Here is a 17,479-nt window from a genome sequence, read left to right on the forward strand (position 1 = left end):
AAAGATCACAGCAGTGTTGATCTAACCTCAGCAGGTTAAGAGTGGAAACCAATGCAATACAGAACAATCAGCAGTGGGAGAAACTCAGTCCAACAAGATGCAGCCTCAGCATGACTGGGCAGAGCCCAACTCAAACCAGCTGAACTGAACAGCTGCAAACTTCTACACAGCAGGTCAACCAAGCCACCTCTGCAGAGTGCTCAGAGACCCAGAGAGCTGAGCTGCTTCCAGGCACAGTAAAAGTACCAGACAATACTTCCTCCATCCTAGGAATAGAAATAAGCTTTAGCATATAGGTAAAATCAAGAAAAAAAAATTCCCAAATAAGCAAAAGTCTTAAAAAAAAATCTGATGCTAGGAAAATATGTCAACAAAAGAGATGTCCAAAATACAAGTTGAGAAAATAAAATAAAAATGAAAATGTATGAAGCCTCAAAGGAAAAAGGAAAAAGGATATTAATCCCAAAATTAGCCCCTGGAATAGTTCCCCCGAAAAGAATAGAAAGGCAAATTAGAAGAATCTAAGAGGAAATTTTAGAAAAGAAAATGATAGAAAAAATAACAGCTTAGAACATAAACTTACTAAAGAAAACGGTTTCCAAAAAAAGAAAATATAATATCACAAATAAGAAAATAACTCCATAAGAAAGCAAGTACTAAGCTTCAGAGAAGAAAATGGCTCTCTAAAAATCATAATTGTACAAATGGAAGCTAATGACTCCATGAGAGAGCATAAAACAATAAAACAAATCCAAAGGATGAAAACATAGAAGAATATTTTAAATATTTCACTGGAAAAACAAAAATTGATCCCGGAGAGAAAACATAAGAATAATTGGATTGACTGAAGCCATGATCAAAAAGAGAACTACAAGCAGCCAAAAAAATCAGATATTGTAGAATCTATGTAAGATGTATCATCTTCTACATTAAAGGACTGGAATGCCCAGAATATGATATTACACAAGGCAAAGGGTCTAGGACTACAACCAAAAATGACCTTACTAAGTGAAACTGAGCATAATGCTCCAGGGGAAGAAGTGAATGAAAATGGAAATGAATAAATGAAATGGAATGAAATGGGATGGATATGAAATGGAATGGAATGAAATGGAAAAGAATAAAAGAGTGGATTAAAAGCCAGGGTCTCACAAAATGCTGTCAACAGGAAACTCATTTAAATCAGGGATACACACACTGAGTAAAGGTAAAGACTTGAAGAAAACTCCACTATGCTTCAGGTAAAGTTTAAAAAGCAGGAGTAGCAATTATGATCTCAAAAAAAAGTGAAAATAGACCAAATTAAAAGTGATAATGAAGGAAATTACATATTGATAAAGGGAACTATAGATGATTAAGTAATATCTATAATAAACATATATGCACTAAATGGTGTAGCATCCAAATGCCTAAAGGAGAACTATATGAGTTAAAAAAGGAAATAAATAACAAAACCATATTAGTAGTAGACATAAACCGCCCCTCTTAGAATTAAACAAGTCAAGCCAAAAAATAAACAAAAACGAAATTAAGGTGGTGGTGAATAGTTTTAGAAAAGTGAGATTTGATAGTACTCTGGAGAAAACTGACTGGAAATAGAAAGCAATATACATTTTTCTCAGTAGAATATGGCACCTTCCCCAAAAAAGATCATATAATAGAACATAAGAGCCTCACAACCAAATGCAGAAAAGCAGAAATATTAAATGCATTCTTTTCATATCATTAAAAAAGAGACTATGTGGTAGACATTGGCAGTTATGTAACTTATGAAGATCATTTTCTAAGATATTTATGACTGCTTTATATAACATTGCACTAATTTACTTGATTGAAAGTTGCTTAACTATTTATATGCACTGCCATTATTAGTGTGTACATTTAACAGCATCATAGAATGTTAATGATGAAAAGGATTTCTAAAACCATCTAATTCAGTCTTCTCCTTTTACAAATAAAAACATGGAAGCCACTGAGCAAAATCACTTAACAAATGCTGTTTTTGATAATAAATGAATAAATAACATAGCAATACTATAATTTGCATATCTATTATTTCACTTTTAGTATCAGGAATCATTGAACTAGTAGTGAGACTTTGGAACAACCTCAAAGTTCCTCTGGCATATTTGGTTAAAAAGGCAGCTGTTTCTTTTTCTGAGAAGAGATTTTTAGAACCATATTGTTCTTAGTTATGGTAAATAAGCATTTATTACAAGAGAAAGAAATTAAAATAAAAACTGCTTAAAGAGACAGTAAGGCACAAAAGTAAAACCAGTAAGAAAAATGTTTCTAATGAAGAATTTTATACTTACAGATGATGTCCTGTCGACTTCACACCTACTACTTAGGATGAAACAAGCCTCAGCATCATCCATCCTAAAACAGGCAAGAAAAAAAAAAGATAATATATTAAAATTATATGTCTTGTCTAAAATCCAGGGGCATAATACATGCATATAGAATGTGTTGGTGTATACAAATAGCAAGTAGAAGTTGAATACCTTATAGACCAAGCCAATATTTTTATAATATAAGCTTCTTTTAAACAGACAGCTATATACTTACCAGTAATTAACTCAATATTTCTATAATGTCAAAGTGAAAAGAATGCTAATATTTCTCAATTTTAGAAATAATTATATTTTCATAGAACTTTTAGTTAAATCAGGAAGTGAACATTATTCTTTATGACAAATTTTCACATTGTTTCAACAATAACTGTGTACATTTTATGGCATTTTACCTACATCATCTGATGTGAAATACACAAGAACCCTCCCCATTATATGGATCAGTCAGTCAAATTATTCAATAATTATTTAATCAGTGACTACTATGTTCCAAGTACTCTCCTAAGTTTTAGAAATAAAAAGACAAAAGTGATATCGTAACTGCCATGGAGGCACTTCAATTCGAATGGGGAAAATATGTAGAAACATAAGCAGATAGAGAGCATTTGCAAAATGAATACAATGGAGGTAATCCTAGAGCTGTGGCACTAGGACCTGGGACAACCCAGGAAGGTTTTAATGAAGAGAGAGTCAATGAAGCTATATTGAGGAACACTGAGGTTCCAAGATGTAGAAGAGAAGAGAAAGCTCAGAGACAGTCAAGACAAAGGCATGGAGAAGGAAGATGAAGCATGGGTCACGAGTATAGCAAGTAGACTGGTCTGGCTGGCTGATAGTCTTGGGAGAGGAGTAATGGATAAGAAGGCAAGCGGAAAGGGAAGAGAATAAGCCTATATATAGAACTACTATGGGATAGGGACTATGCTAAGCGTTCTTCACAAATATCACATTTGAACCTCATAATAAGCTCAGGCAGTAAAGGCAAAGGTAAAAATTCTTTTCATTTTACAGTAGAAAAGACTAAGGCAAATTTAAGTGACTTGACACTTGTTGCATAGCTACTAAGTGTCTGAGGTCAAATTTGAACTTGGTTCTTCCTGATTTATAGTCTATCCAGTATACTACCACCTATCTCCAATATGAAGACTAGAACGATGGGAAGGGACAATTTATGAAGAGGCAGTTTTATTTCATCCTAAAGATAATTAGGAGCTATGGACATTTATTGTCAAAAAAAAAAAACCAAACTTTTTTTTTTTTTGTATTTTAGCATGAAATTAATAGGGAACCACTGGTGTTTATTGAATAGGGAGATAACATGATTAAGACTAAACTTTAGGAAAAAGCACCTTGGTGAGGGGGGGGGCAGATAGGTGATTCTGTGGTTTGAGAGCCAGGTCTAGAGATAGGAGGTCCTAGGTTTAAATCTGTCCTGAAGTTACTTCCTAGCAGTGTGAGCCTGGGCAAGCCATTTAACCCTCATTGCCTAGCCCTTACCACTCTTCTGCCTTGGAACAAATAAACAGCATTAATTCTAAGATGGAAGGTAAGGGTTTATTAAAAAAAAAGAAAAAGAGAATTTACTTTGGTATTTGTGTGGAGAATAGATTCAAATGGGAACAGGCTCGAGGCCAAAAGGCCAAAGAGAAAGGTATTAAATTAATCCACCATGTCTTGATCTGTCTTTCCCTGATAACTATCTTCCCAAATCTCCCTCCCTTATGGCTAAAGCCCTTGAGAAGGCCTTTTCTCAATAGGAGCATATATCTTCACCCAGTCTGCAACAAAAGCCAGTACAGTGATGATATGCCTTTAAATTGTTGGATCCAATCCAGTTTCATAGCCCAAAAGAGAGACTGCTTTAGTTTTAAAATCCACGTGTTCTTGGGGGCCAAAGAAGGTACCATTTCCCAAAAAGTGTCCCAATTAAAATTATTTTCTACACATTTCACTCTTTTCTTAATTCTCTGCCATCTATCTTATACTTTTATCTTTAAAAATGAAATAGCTCTTTCCAATGTAACCATGTTCCTCACTCTAACAGCCTTTTCTCAGTCCTCACACGACCTCTCAGCAGTCTTTGTGACTCTCAATTGCCTTCTTCATGAGGCTCTCCTATTTTTTCTTTATACTGTTTTAACTGGTAATCTCACCAGCTTCATGGATTTGATTATCATTTCTATGCAAATTATTCTTATGTCTATTTATCTAGCCCTAACTCCTCTTCTACTCAGACTCTTATTTAAAATTGTTTCTGGGGTTCTCAAACTAGTTGCTGTATAGACATCTTAATCTCAATATGTCCAAAAGTGAACTCTATAACTTCTTTTCGCCCCTCTTCTTAATTTTCCTATTAATAATGCCTTTTTTCTGTTGATTCTCTTCAAATTATCCTGAATGTATTTTCTGTGTACAGAATTCTTTGCATATTGTCTTCCCCCATTAGACTGTAAGCTCTTTGAGGACAGGGAATGTCTTTTGCATTTTTTTTTGTATCCTTAGCACTTAGCACAATGCCTAGCACATAGCAGGTTCCTAATAAATGTTTTTCACTGACTTACTAATGAGGTCCTATAATACAAAGCCTGCTTGAGTAGAAAGAAGGGAATATAAATGAGAAACCATGGAGTTAAAAACACTATTTAGTAATCGATGAGATGCGTGATGAATGAGAATAAGGACAGAAGGATAAATCCTAGTTAATAAAGTTTCCAAAAGACATCAAAATAATAACTAGAGTGGAAGTTAGTGACTGTAACAATTTCTCTCTTTACAATGCCATGGTATCATATTTTAATATAGCCATCACCCAATGTTCACATACATTGCTAAAACAATTTAAAGAGAGTGCACCATTAAGTATACTTCTTTAATTATGTTTAGAAAGTGTCCTATTCCACTTTCAATAAATAGTTTAAGCATTGAGAATTTTCCACTTAAAGCAAACTATATAAATAAATACATAACTAAAACATCCTTACTGCTCCTGCCAAACTCTGAGGAAATGCCGGAATTGGGAAGGAAAAAAAGTTTTGTGCTCCAAGTCGTCCTAATAGTCTGAACTCTCTCTTGATTTTCACATTGGCTCAAGGAAGTGTGTCGCCCAGAAGACACAATGAAGTATTTGATTCCAAAGGGACCTGCTCAATTGGTTTTCAACCTAACAACTCCCTAGCAACTGTCAGAACAACTGTTGTAATAGAGGTTTTATTGGCTTTTGTTAAAAAGCAGCCTCAAACAGTTCAGAAACATTAATTCTTTGACTCTAGCCACCACTGATGCATCATGGATTTAATAAGAATTATAGCATTTAGAACTAAATGTTCTTAGAGATGATCTAGTGTGATCCTCTCATTAAGTAGATTAGGAAACTGGGGTTCAGACATGTTAAATAAATAACCCTGAAAAACATGGCTAAGAAGGAACACAAGTACAGGTGGCTGGTTTGCAGGTTATTAACTGGAGTTTCTTTCTCCTGATGAAAATCTGAGCTTATTCCAGATAATTTTTTTTAGTGGCTCTTGCTGTCCTGGTGCTATCATGATTTTAACCCAGGCTATATCTGGGAAAAATTATACAGTCTAAGCAGGCCTGGATCATGTTTACTACTGTTTTTCTTTTAATTAAACAAAATGTTCATCACAATGTCAAACACTTAGAGGTGTTCAGTATTTGTTGAAATAAAGGCATTTTTTTTTATTTTTTTTAAACTCTTACCTTCCATCTTGGAATTAATACCATGTATTGGTTCCAAGGCAGAAGGGTGGTAAGGGCTATGAAATGGGGGTCAAGTGACTTGCCCAGGGCTACACAGCTGGGAAGTGCGTGAGGTCAAATTTGAACCCAGGACCTCCCATCTCTAGACCTGGCTCTCAATCCACTGAGCTCCCCAGCTGCCATCAAGCAAAAGTATTTTAACAAGCAAACTGAATAACTCAATACCTGTCTGATTATATAAGGTAATTATGTTATGCTGAGATTTCTTTTGTATGGCACAGCTTTCCTCCAGTTGGGAAGGAGTTTAGAATTGTCCATCTTCATTGGAAAAAAAAGTATGTCAATTAATTTTCAAATGTTCATAATGATTACCAATGTGACAATAAATATTTTAGCCTCCATAACTTGGCAAGCATTTTAATACTGAAATCTATTAAGTAGAAGATGATAAGAAGAAAAGAAGTTTAGAATACATTTCAGTCTGTAGATTCTCAGATTTTTAGATCATTCCTATTTCTGTCCTTTTTGAGAAATGTATTATCATGGAGGAAAAGTATGGTCATGGGTAAAGTAACTGAGAGTCAGGGTATCTAGAATTATGATCTAAAACTCCTTGTACTAGAACATGCTATAAACAGGTTAAAGACTAATTAAATATGGCAGAACTATATGTGCATTTCTTGTGCAGCAGTTGTTTAAATGCATTTTAAAATTTTATTATATTATTACTTATTTTATGCCATTGAAAGGCAATGTTATATAGTAGGGAGAAAGCTATCTATAGAACTAGGAAGAGCTGGGTTCAGATCGTACCTCTAACATACATGGGCTGGATACTCTGCAATTTTTGTCTATTTAAGATTGAGGGGAACAACTGCATTAGTAGGACTTTCTTCCCTTTGGAATTTACCATGAAATCACAACTCAGGTCCATTTCCCTCTCCTAATATTATGCCTATGAGGTTAAGAATAAATAAAAAGACAGTTAAGTATATCATTCCACTTGCTTCTGTGGTAAGTGCTATTTTATCATAGTTCTGTGCCCAAGGTCCAACATTCAGAGTGGAAGTGGCATTTCCAATCATGTCTCTGAACTCAGAGGTTCTCTAATAGTATAAGTCTATATTGATTACACCCCTTTAACTACCAACATCAGTATTATCATCTAGAAAGAAGTGCAGCTAGAACAAAGAATATGCTAGCTCTCTGGGTAATACAAGAATTTGGAACATTTTGGAAATGAACAAGTCAAATGAGGGATTTCCTAGTGAATAGGATCAAGCTAGTGACAGCAGAGACCACCCAGTAATAATTAAATAAAGAAAATATTTTAAAATATCAAAAAATTTTAAAATACCTACTTTGCTCTCAACAGATCTTGATCTTTTAAGGCTGAACCTTGTAAGTAGATGACCCTTTGAGACCACATTGGAATCTGAAGGACTCTTCGAACCTGAGCATCTATTTCAGTCGGACATAAAATGACCACATAATAATCCTGTCAAAAATAAAACATGTCCATAAAGGAAAATAAGAACATCCTTTGTTGGATATTATCTAGGTGAATTAATTATCTACATAATGATAACTAGTAAAATTGAAAATCCTGACAAAAGACATCTTCATAATGAAAACTTACTTTTATGTCAAAATATGAAAAGGAAAGACACACCCTGGCTGTATGAATATGATATCTGGTGTCTCAATGATTTTAGTGGTTCAGAGAGAGAATGAGAAAGAGACAGAGAAGTTATAGTTATCTTTCTATCAATAAACATGATAGAGAAGTGCCTCTCACCTCTACACTATGGCTAGAACTCTACACTATGGTTACCTTTCTTAACAGATAATCCCATGTAAAATATCCTTCTTCAACATACATGTAGATAATACAAAGCTATGCTTATGTATGCCTTACATTCTTAGCATTGCAATATTAGCTAATTTTAAAATAGATGATATTAATGAAACTTATCTTTACTCCTTAACCCCACAATACTACCAGGATTCTTCTTATTACATGATTACAAAAATGCACAATAACAACAAAGAGTTCTGAAACAAGAATCTCTTGAGAGTAAGAGTTCTTAACTTTCTGTATGTGAAATGGACCTCTTTGGAAGTCATAACTCTGAATCCTGCCTCAGAATTTGTTTTTAATAATTGAAAGAAATGTTCAATTGCATTTGATGTTAGTAAAAATAGAGATATCAGTTTTGGAATCCATCAAAGTACATGGACTCCCTGAAATCTACCTATGTACACTTTGGGGGTACATAAACCCCATATTAATAAACCCTATTAAGAGGGTTATGAATGAGGAAGACAAAAAGCCCCAGAAATATTAATTTGAAGACAGAGGTTCAAATCCCTACTCCAATGTTTATTACAGGCACGATCATGGACAAATCACTTAACTTCCCTTGAATTTACTTTCCTCATTTATAAATGGGTTTAATTGCACTTAACTTTATTGTGTGGTGAGGAAAGTATTTTATAAGTATTAAAGATGTCATTCCATAAGAGGGCATAATAATACTTTAATATCTAAAGAAGAACGTTGTCATACCATCTCCCTCCTAGCCATTATGTGCTTGGCTAAACATTGCTAATTGAGATGGTACCATACAAAAGAAATTCCCATTATCAGCTATTATTATATTGATTAAATAACCTTGTAAATTAATAGATTATAATGTGAACTTCTATCTTAAAATAGCACAAATTAATCACTATGGAATTAGTTGCATTCACTACACTAAAATAACCAGCAGGTTAAGCCACAAGACTAGCAATCACATAGATAAATGGTCACCTACTTTTCCTAGACTGCATCCATCAAGGCCTCTTAAGCAAATCTGCCTTTATGGATACTGTCACGAATCCAAAATGAAAATATTATCTGATTTTTTCCACAGGTTATGTTCTATGACAATTAACTTCCAAAACATTCTAAATTCCCATTCTTATTCATTTTCTCTATTTCTCTTTCTCTCCCTCATTTTATTTTGCTCCCCCCCATATTGATCTTTTTTTACAGTACTTCATGCACATACACTTGGCAGATTTCCCAGCATGAATATGACATGGAAAAAATACAGAAAATAAATGTGGACTCATTCAAGTAAATACATAATTATATGAATAGTACCCCAAATATTTACATAATTTTACTTAACATATAAACTAAACTGTTAAGGATAGGAAATATTTCATGAGGCCAGAACTTAAAGACCTTCTGCCATGAATTTTATTCACACTATTTTAACAAAAGCATCGTTAGCTATTGGTATTAGCCAATTAAACTACTCAAACTCATCAAGATTCATCAATGCTAAAACTAAAAATTATATATTTAGTTTAAATTTAATCTAAGAGCCCTCAACATGAAAGGAAAGTTATCATGAGTAAAGTCCATAGTAACAAGTCAGGGCTGAAGTTTATATGTAGAGGCAACAATTTCTAATCATAAAATTTTGTGGCTCTAAAATTGGCTTTGTATAATGTCTCAGATTCATGTGGTTACTGGCAACCCTCCTTTTTACACTTTGTATCACATAGATATGGCTTGCATTCTTCCATAACTAAGTACAAATTGCCTGACATTTTTCTCTTAGCAACACTTATTAAAATTTCATAGAATTCAAATGAGCAGATGATAGTAAAATGATCAAATTTCACTGTTTAGTTCATTGCATATTAAAACTCAATGTTTCATGAAAATATTACTTATGCCTTATCTAGGGAGAAAGGAGGAAACTTTTGATTCACAGAAAGTTCTTTATAGTGATAGCATAATTCCATCTGTCTTATCTTTTTAGCTACAGAAGGCAACATAAAATATAATGAATGGATGCACTATTTTATGTGTGATACTGATTATAACTGTGGTGTCTTTATTCACTCCTTCCTAAATCCAGTCATATAAATGACAACTTTCCAGAATAGAGGATACATCAATTTTGCATTTTTTTATTATTTTACTTTGTTTAATCCAGTTGAATAAATATTCTGCATCAAAGGTACCTGTAATCTTGGATGAGCATAAAACTCATTTAAAAAATCCATAAGTAAATCAATCTTCAGGGAACTAACACACAGGACAACATGCTTCTCTGTTTGAGCTCGGTGACGACTATAGTTTCCACCAGACTTCTGCCTCTCCATCCACAAAAAGGCCAGTTGTTCAAACTGTAATGTATTTTAAAATATGAATAAAATGTAAGACTATAAATATAGATGAATGTAATGTTTTTAATTTCTAATTATATTTACTCTTTATTAAGTAGAAATTCCTGAGATTGAATTATCTTTACAGCCTTTCAACAATGCTGCTTTCACATGAAAACTGATAAGTAAATTGAAATTTTTGCTTAAATACTCTTATATAATATTTAAGTTCTAAAAATGCATTGTCTTGTGCTAGTTGGTTAGTTGGATTTTTTTAGGAGAGTGGTTATTATTTGGGGTTTTTTATATGGACTTTTGATTTCATGACTTTAGAATACTTCTTCTGTGGAAATTTGCTCCATCTTGGAAATGGGCAACTTGTATGTAACTTACTGTCTTTGGGGGCAATGCATGGTTAAGGAGCTTATTTTTGGTGATACAGATAGTTAATTGTCAGAGACACAAGTTAGACCCTTGGGACATCACTCTATTCACTATGCTAGGTTGTATACAGACACAATTTTTCCAATTGAGTGTTATTATTGTTATTGAGTCATTTATCAGTCTTCTCCAACTCTTTGTGAGTCCTTTTAGGTTTTTCATGGCAAAAATACTGGAATAATTTGTCATTTCCTTTTCCATCTCATTTTGTAGATGAGGAAACTGAGGTAAACAGAATGTGGTGAGCTTCTCAAGATCACACAGCAAGTTATCTGAGGCCTGATTTGAAATCAGGAAGATGAGTCTTCCTGACTCCAGACCTGGCACTCTATCCTTTATGCCATTTAGCTGCTCAAAGAATGTCATTATATAATGCTAAAATATAATAAGAAAAATAATGGAAGTATACAACCTGACAGTGTGGATAGAGTAACAGCAAATATTAAAAGATTAGACTTGACTTTCCATTTGTGTTGAATCTAGAAGAAATTTCCATTTTGGAGTGTCAAAAGGAAAAATCTTTGAATTCTTTCCATGTTTTCCAGGTATACCTGACTCATATACTTAATTACCAAGCATAAAACATTATATGAAGCCCTATTCCAGCTACTCAGTAGCTAGGGGAACTCCTTCTCACTCTACCTTACCATTTTTAGAGGAATGAAGGGAGAGAAAGAGTTAAGAAGAATTTTCCCATATAAACAGAGTAAAAATTACACCAATCCACTGGGGCAATAAAATAGAATTATAAATGCCCAGCCTCTGTGATAAAGAACAAAGCTATGGCAGAGAGTTGGCCAAGCCTACTAAGTTCATGTAGAGAAGAGATATAGTCCTCCTTATATATAAAATTGACCTGGGATGGCTTCACTTTTATTTTAGTAAATATTCCTTTCTCTTCTCTACCCTCTTCTGTCCCAGGGCAGAGGTTAACTATTGCTGGTTTTTTGTTAGTTTACTTTTGTATAAGACCTCTAATTTCATTAGATTAGGAAATTTTCAATGAGAAAACCCTGTGTACCAGTACCTGTTCCATAACTTTCTCCCCTAGGTTTTGTATATACTTAAAAGTGAGTAATTTGCCCAAAAGAAACTTGCTCAGAATCAAGTAGCTAATATGTATCAGAGGAAGAATTTAGACCCAGATCTGCCTTTGTTGTCCCTTTGAGGATATAACATATGAACACTTTCTTCAAGGTCATATTTCATCCACCTGAACAATATGTACATTGAAATGTATACTGAACATGAAGATGGAGCATACATTTTTTTTGCCTTTTCTGGAAACAAGGGAAATGATACTTTCAAAAGTTGTCACTTTATCCCAAAGATCATGAAACTGAACATGTTTTCATCAGGTGTGAAAGAAAAGGTTTTTTTGAAAACATGTTATCAGAAGTGGGAAATTTCTTGTTCCTGAAGATCATTTATTTTATTAGTATTATATAATGATAAAAGACATTACCTCCTATTGTTACTTTAATTATTAGGTATGACAACATTTTTAGGCATTTGTTATTTGAACAGACAAAAAAGCTCGATTTTTCTTAACAAATATAATGCTAGCCACTATAAGAATTTCTATAGCTCTATAGAACATAAGAGAGTTGGGTTTCACCTGTATTGGTAATACTACAAGAGCAACACAGATCATAATGACAACAAAAAGTTTGGAGAGCGCTGTCTCAGGTGTGACATCCCCAAAGCCCACAGTAGAGAAGGTCACAATGCAGAAATAAAGGGAGTCAAAGAGAGTCAGTTTCTTCCCTGCTCGCTCAAGATGCTGAATTCCACAAATACTACAATAAATAAAAACAAAAACATCAAAGTGATTATCTCCTGTCTAAGCACTAGTTAATTATCATTGTATTAAAAGACAATGAAATCCACACAAAATAGTTTAATATTCACATAAATAGAATTGTGCTTTTTATATTTTAGAATATTGCTTTTTCAGTAACATATTTTAGAGTTGTTCTGTTTTTAGTTATAATAACATAGTAGATTTTGATTAATAGTTGGTCACAAAAGAGCTTTCAGAAATAAAACTAACATTTCTTTATGCAGGTACCAACACAGGTACAGTATGATAAACTGTGATTATAAAATAATAACAACAATATTCATATGTGGTTTGTGGAATAAGTACAATTTTATCATTGTACTTCATTCTTATAGTAAATGGGAAATGGCAGGAAGAGGGCCAGTCTTGGGATCAACAGAACAAGGGTTCAAGTTTTGTCACTTGATAGAGACTAGCTATATGATCATAGCTAATTGATTTCACTTCATCAGTCATCCAAATAACTTTTTGAGACGATAATCTTATAGTTACAGATGACCAAAGAAGCTTCTGTGCTGGAAATTTGTCTTAAAGGTTAAATCATATATTGGATCCAACAATCTTAATTTTTTAATATGCTAACATAGGAGTAGTGTAGTAGTAGTAGTAGTAGTAGTAGTAGTAGTAGTAGTAGTAGTAGTAGTAGTAGTAGTAGTAATAGTAGTAGTAGTAGTAGTAGTAGTAGTAGTAGTAGGTGGTGGTGGTGGTGGTGGTGGTGGTGGTGGTGGTGGTGGTGGTGGTGGTGGTGGTGGTGGTGGTGGTATATTGTTGTTGTTTTCCTTCCTACTGGAAGAGGACCAAAATGACATCAATGTACCCTGTAAAGGACTATGGTTGATCAGGCAAATATGAGCTTGGAAGTCTCCACCACCTGTTGGGCACAAATAGTCCATGTGAAAATTTGGGATAGAGATGTCTCTAAAAATGTACACACCAAGTTTCTATTGAGCTACTACAATTCTACTTTTCTAATATAACACAATGCCTTCTTTGATGTAGACACACCATGTTAGATGGCTGGGTGCCAATGTGTCTCGTGTCTCACAAATAATACCAACATTCTTCAGAGAAAACTTGAAAAATGTTTTAGAGAATGGGGTGGAAAGGAATAAGGGATCTTGTGCTGACAGTACTTATCTCTTTTAAAACTAATGCTGAAAGTTAAGGTGCTTCACCTTCCTCTTGAAAGCTGCAAAATAGAATCATGAGAAGAATCAATTCCAGAACGAAGCCTATTGGTGACATGTGAATAGAGCAGCTGTAGAGATCATAGATCCATAAAAAAGTATTGGCTGAATGGTCAGTGGCAAAAGAAATTACTTTAAAGTCAAATGGAATTTGAAGAGCTCTAAAAATTCAGTTTCTATTATAAAAAATAACAAATTTCTTTAGTTCCTTGCATCTTTTTAAAATCATTTTCCTCAAGACAACTCTGAGGTAGTTGTTACAAGTATTTCTCTCCCCATTTTGCCAATGAAGAAACTAAGTTTCTGAAAGGTTGTACTTAACGATTATCACATTTGATTAAGATAGGATTTAAATACAGATTTCTTGACTCAATATTTCCTTACTTTATTATGCATAACTATCTTTCTAACCTGGAGGGAGATAAAGGCCTTACTCCAAACTGCTACTCCAAAATAGAAGACAAACTTAATCTACAGCCATAAAAATAATTTTTTACTCCTAAAAAAATCAACAATAAATGTTCTTGTTGATCCTGTTTCCTCTACAAATTTTTGTTATTCAATACCTCATGTCCTCATGGAAGAAGTATTTATCTTCTGCTTTAACCTAGGCAGTGAAATTAATTTTGGACTCTGGGTCATCAGGGTAACTCTATAAATCAGTCAAAAAACATTAAAGGCTAATCTATGTCAGGCACTGTGCTAAACATTGGTGATACAAGAAGTGGCAAAAAAAACAACTCTGCATTCAAATAGTTCATTTTATAATGCACAAGAAAGTCCCCTTTCCATTCCCACCATACTAAGTGCATATTGTATATGTATACCTACATTTGTATATAGACTAAAGAGAATAGGAGCACAAAAGGGATGCCACTATAGCTGGGAATCCTGGAAATCTTTCTCAAGGAAGCCAGGAAAACCAAGATATAGAAGTAATAAGGGAGAGTATTCCAGGATGGAGGATATCCGTGGGAAAGCATGAAGATGTGAGATGAAGTATTGTGTTAAAGGAACAGCAAGTAGGGCAATGCATGGAGGGGGGGGGGTAGAATATAAGAAGAAAAGAAAAGTAGGGAAAGTACATGTAAAAGACTGCAAAGCCAAGCATCATTTTATATTTGATTCTGGAGGCAATATGGACTCACTATAGATTATTGATTATATAAAGTCAGACCTACACATGGAAAAAAATCACTTTTGATACTGCATGGAGAATTGACTAAAAAGGGTAAGTAGGGAGGTCAGTTAGAAGGCTCTTGGAAGAAGTATATTAAGTGCCTGAACCATGGTAGTCATGTGAATCTAGAGAAAGGAATATATACAAGAGATACTGTGAAGGGCAAAATGAAAAAAAAATTAAAAACATTGAATAGATGACCTGGGTAAAAGTAAGGGTCTAATAATTAATGTTAAAATCCTAGGTGGCTGGGATTGTGCTGATGTCCTTGGCAGGAAGAACATTTGAGAGAGGGAAGAATTTAAAGAAAAATAATAAGCTCTGACTTATGATATTATGAGTATGAAGTGAAGGACTTAGAGAAAAAGAATGAAATCTGTCTTCACATTTTGAGAATGAGATGCTTTGGGGACATACCATTTGAAATGTTTAAAAATCAGTTCATGAAACAGAAATATAACACAAGACAGAAATTAAGGTGAGATATAAGGATCTGGGAATTATCAGCATAGAAATGAAAATTAAACCCGTGAGAGATAATAAGATCACCAAGTAAGAGAATATAAAGAGAAAGAGAGAAGAGAGACAGAAAATATTGAGATATACTCACAATTTACTTGGCATTGCATAGATGAAGAACTAGAAAAGGAAACTGAGCAAAAGCAGTAGAACAGAAATCAGGTAGGAAGAGAAGTAGAAGAGAGCAATGTCATGAAAACTTAAGGGATTTGGCCAACTTTGGAGAAGTTAGTTTCAGCTGAATGATCAAGTTGGAAGTCAGACTACAAAAGGTTAATATGAGAGTGAGAATAGAGAAAGTAGAGGCATTTCATATTCATAGTTTAGTCAAGGAGTTTAGCCAATAAAGGAGAGGGTATATAGAATTATTGTTAGGAAGAATGTTCAGATCAATTAAGCACATCTAACTTTTTAGTCTCAGACTTAGAAATGAATGTGGGTTCTCCAGGAAATTGTGATCTAATGAATATGATTGGCCTCATAATATTTATGTATTCTGATGTGTTAGTGACAAATTAGGTCAATTTTTGAGAGCTTATACTCTCCCTCATCCACTATCCCTCCTTGAACACTTAGTTCCCCTCAAGGATCACTTTAAGGGCCATTTTCTATATGAGGCCTTTCCCAACCTCCCAACTCAAGTATTACTGCTTTCCCATCTGTATGAAATTACTTTCCTCATATTTTGTATGCATATATTCACATCTATTCCTTCTGAAAAGCTTATGTGCAGTTTAGTAGCATTGCTAAATGATTTTTCAATCTCCTAACCTTCAATGAAAGTAAATTCTGTATTTGAACTTGGTATTTGACTTTGTACTTCCAGTGGCCATTAAAGACTGGGACATATAGTGATAGGCACTTTAAAAAGGTTAAAATAAAAATGCCAAAATTCCACAGGGCTTGAAGAAATATTTTTGTACAAATGCAACAGAAACACTCTTAATCTTCAAGTTATATCTATTTTTTACTGCTTTCAGAATTATTAGGCTAAAAGACCATCATTGTTCTACAGTAAAGATTGTAAGATTACCACATGAACAAATGTAAATTAATGAAGAAAACCTCAGTAGACAGAAATTCAATAAATTACTTTTAGAATTACTCCCTCATTCTGATTATATTGACTAACTCTTTTCTTATGGAGACCTGCTCCACAGATGATTACATATTTTATAACAATTGTATTTTTCAGGAGCTAATATCTTAACTAAAGAAGTACAACTTCTCTATCTCTCTACAGTAATATAATATAGAAATCATGAACTTTGAATAACTTTATGCAGGTTCTCAACCCAACATAATTTCTAACCTAGATAGATAACTGTTCCCTATAATTTAAGCCCTTATGGAAAAAGAGGGTAATGAAATCTAATATAATGATAATAAACTGTTCCTTTTGCATGCTAGAGATGCTATACTTTGTGTTTTAGAATCACATTTTCATAGGAGTAATGCAGTTAAAACAAGAAGAAGCTCTCAATTATCTGTGATAAATAGGTGGGAGAGGAAAATAAACCAGAGAGGTAAACAAAAGAAATTCATAAATAACCCTGTTCATCTATTTTAACCATAAACTTCAATTGGATATACTGACAGAACATCAAATGCACATGTCTATAACTATCTGGATAATATCCTTATTTCCTCAACTATTCTTCTCCGGCCAATTTGTCTATTTCCATCAATTTCCTACAGTTACACAGATTTGAAATCTTGCATTCTTCTTTGACTTTTCTTTCCTAAATACCCCCATCCAATTTCCAAAATGTATTGTTTCTATCTCAGCGATATCTCTTAAAATCTGTTCCTTCCTCACTTCATACTGCCACAATCTCTGTGAATTTGATTCACTATAAAAGACAATCAACAGATCTCTCTCCCAATTTTAACCCCATCTGCATTTCATATTACTACCTAGATAATATTCCTAATTGATGACTCCTTTGCTCAAAAATCTTCAACGCTAACCACTGCCTTAACTAATAAAAGATTACCTCTTCATCTTGGCCATAATTTAGCCCCATCTTCAGAATTAATAATGTAAAGAGAGGAGTGGAACTGGATG

The 17,479-nt window shown here is 33.7% G+C and overlaps 1 protein-coding gene across 3 annotated transcripts in view; it reads right to left on the reverse strand.

Moving 5' to 3' along the window:
- Positions 1 to 17,479, reverse strand: part of KCNT2 (potassium sodium-activated channel subfamily T member 2) — a 515,262-nt gene that overhangs the window by 175,911 nt on the left and 321,872 nt on the right. For all 3 annotated transcript variants that reach the window (XM_001376989.4, XM_056815678.1, XM_007480998.3), the window contains exons 9-12: positions 12,301 to 12,481; positions 10,098 to 10,262; positions 7,433 to 7,569; positions 2,316 to 2,379 (exon numbers count right to left, since the gene is read on the reverse strand). In XM_001376989.4, the coding sequence (XP_001377026.1) occupies positions 2,316 to 2,379; positions 7,433 to 7,569; positions 10,098 to 10,262; positions 12,301 to 12,481 (547 nt within the window). The remainder of the gene's footprint in view (positions 1 to 2,315; positions 2,380 to 7,432; positions 7,570 to 10,097; positions 10,263 to 12,300; positions 12,482 to 17,479) is intronic.

Source organism: Monodelphis domestica, chromosome 2, assembly GCF_027887165.1.
Source record: "Monodelphis domestica isolate mMonDom1 chromosome 2, mMonDom1.pri, whole genome shotgun sequence".
NCBI classification, from domain to species: domain Eukaryota; kingdom Metazoa; phylum Chordata; class Mammalia; order Didelphimorphia; family Didelphidae; genus Monodelphis; species Monodelphis domestica.